At 24.2% G+C, this 2,736-nt stretch overlaps 1 protein-coding gene across 1 annotated transcript; it reads right to left on the reverse strand.

The window, feature by feature from the left end:
- Nucleotides 1–575: 575 nt before the first annotated feature.
- LOC129606594 (GATA zinc finger domain-containing protein 11) lies at nt 576–2,277 on the reverse strand. The gene has a single exon (XM_055516986.1). It carries the CDS (start codon nt 2,275–2,277, stop codon nt 991–993), a length of 1,287 nt encoding a protein of 428 aa, XP_055372961.1. The 3' UTR covers nt 576–990.
- Between the last annotated feature and the right edge of the window lie 459 nt (nt 2,278–2,736).

Raw genomic sequence — 2,736 nt, forward strand, 5'->3', positions numbered from 1 at the left:
TTTTGATTTTAGATTTTATTTTAAAAGTGTTCTAGAGAAGTGTTCTAGAAAAATTGTAATTTAAAATTAGAATATAATTTTTTAATTTGCACTGTTTTGTATAAGTAACTATGAGCGTATGTCCTTAGGTTTCGAAAAAATTTGTAAAATAATATTAGAGTATTGAGAAATTTAAAAAACTGAAATTATATGTTAAAGCTTTAAAAAGAAAAGAATTTAAAGAGAAAATTTAAGAAAAGAATTAAAACATTCATATTATAGTATTAGTAAATGTTGTATAGGCTTAGCAGTTTAGCCTTGTGACATAAGTGTCGTAGTTTTACCGTCGGCAAAAATGCGGTTATATAGGAAATCATGATATTAATTACTTTCTAAGAAATCTTAAAGACAGCATTTATTGCCAATCAATTTTCCATTCTAAAATATGATTTTAATAAAGGTTCTCAACTGTAACTAAAGTTGTCAGCTTGAATTAATAAACAGTAAATCGATCTAAGCTTTAAAATAAAAAATAATATTAATGCGCTCATTTTTATAGCGATTTTTTGATAAACTATGATAAGAAAAATATGATAGTTAAAATATTTTTAAATTAATTTTTAATATAATTTTAGGATTCTTGAGTTTTTTTTAAACTCATTTGCTCCAGTTCTCAAAATTTCCACATAAATTAGTTCCCAACTCTATTTTGCTTCCATACTTAGTTATTTTAATGCAAATATCTTCAATGGGTCCAATTTTCTATTTGCTTCTAACTAGTTACTATTTTCATTTAGGTTCCAAACATAATAACATTAATTTTACATTAAAAGTTTAATTCCCTTTCGAAACTGTATATAATTTTTTTTACTGTACACCTGTAATCGATAAATTAAATGACATATTGCTAATTACCATTTATATATAGCTCTAATTTTTTTCCGGATTATGTAGATAATTTCAAAATATTGAATTATTAAATCAACTATGAAAATATCTACCAGCGTTAGATCATTTCTTTTCACTTCCTTTACCATTATGATCGTTTCGTAAATCGGTATCATCACTTTCTTTATCTTGATGTGCTGTCATATGTCTCGTTAAATGATGTCTTTCACGAAAACTTTCACAACAAACTGGACATTTTAATTTCTCTTGTCGTTTTCTACGATTTGGATCAATTGTTGATTCACTTTTATGATGTGAACGCATATGATAAACTAAATCACTTGTCATTCTAAATGATATATTACATTTAGCACAAACATTTTGTGATGTTAATGAAAATGTTGATGCTAATGTTGGTGGTATTAATGCTGTTAAAACAGCAGCTGCTGCCGGATTTCTTATAATTTCTGTTGGTTGTGGTACAAATGGATTTGGATTTGCAAATGGAAAACCAGCTGGTGGTAAATAATTTGGATTTGATAACATATCTGGTGAATTATTTGGTGTAATTGGTCTATATAATAATTGTTGTTTTAAACGTGTATTCTGTAATGCTAATGCATGTGCTTGACCAACTGTTTGAAATGCTGCTGCACCATTAAATTGATATTCAGGTCGAAAATGTTGATAAAAATTATTTGGTGTTAATTGTATTGGTCCACTATTATTATTTGATGTACCACCACCATTAGTGTTACCATTTCCAGAATTACATAATCTAATTGGTGGTGTTGTTGATATTGGTGGACTAACTGATGAACAACTTAATTGACTTGGACTAATTGATGGTGTTGTTATTGTTTGCGGTGAATCTGTATTCCTTTGTGAATGTATAACTTTTGTGAATGCACTTTTTGTATTTTCAATTTCTGGTATTATTGTTGGATCATCATAGATTCTTGGTGATGCAGGTGAATTAATTGTTGAATTTTTTTTTAATTTACGTAAATCATTATGATTATTATTATTATAATTATTGTTGTTGTTATTATTGAAAAAATCAGCATTATTTAAATTATTTTGCATCATTAAATATGCTTGATTATGATTTGGTGATAAATCTTTTGGATATGATTCAACATCAATTGTTTCTTCAATTTTTAAATGTTTTTCCATATTTTGATAATATGTTTTATGACGTAATTTTTCATCGGGCATCATTAAGAATGCAACATCAAATGAACGTTTTAATGATGTTGTTGTTGTTGATTTTAAATTTGTTGGTGATGTTACTGTTATAAAATCATCAGATTTATTATTATTAATTGTTGTTGTTTGATGCTGGTGTATTGGTGGTGATGATGATGTTGTAATTTCTGAACGTTGTTGTGTTGTTATATCCATTGTCATTTTTAATGTTTTAAATTTTAATTTTTTTTTTCTATGTTTTTCTTTATTTAATAATTATTTGGAATATTTTATTAAATATTATATAATCAAAATTATATGGTAATTTTTATTTTTATAGTTAATTAATGGTTAATTTTATTAAATTTTTATATTTTAATAATTTATTAAAATTTATTTTAAATATTTTTGAATTGTTTTTGAAAATCTAAAATTTTATATAGAGTTATTTGGAATTTTCTTATATATAGCAATGCACTGAATATTAATATTAATAAAAAATTTATTATTTTCACAATAATTAAGAAATATAATTTAAATAAATGTAATTTAATTTAGTCAGTGTCTTAATTATCGTTACAATTATTTTAGTTTTATTATCGTTTTCATATTTCATAAATTTCAACCTTTTTATTTAACAAAAAGGCAATCTTATAAAACAATTTAATCCAAATTTTTTTT

Source organism: Condylostylus longicornis, unplaced genomic scaffold (assembly GCF_029603195.1).
Source record: "Condylostylus longicornis isolate FDR11 unplaced genomic scaffold, ASM2960319v2 ptg000019l, whole genome shotgun sequence".
Lineage (NCBI taxonomy): Eukaryota > Metazoa > Arthropoda > Insecta > Diptera > Dolichopodidae > Condylostylus > Condylostylus longicornis.

What these genes read in the sequence shown, in the direction of transcription:
- LOC129606594 (XM_055516986.1), bottom strand. Translation starts at nt 2,277, where the DNA reads ATGACAATGGATATAACAACACAACAACGTTCAGAAATTACAACATCA.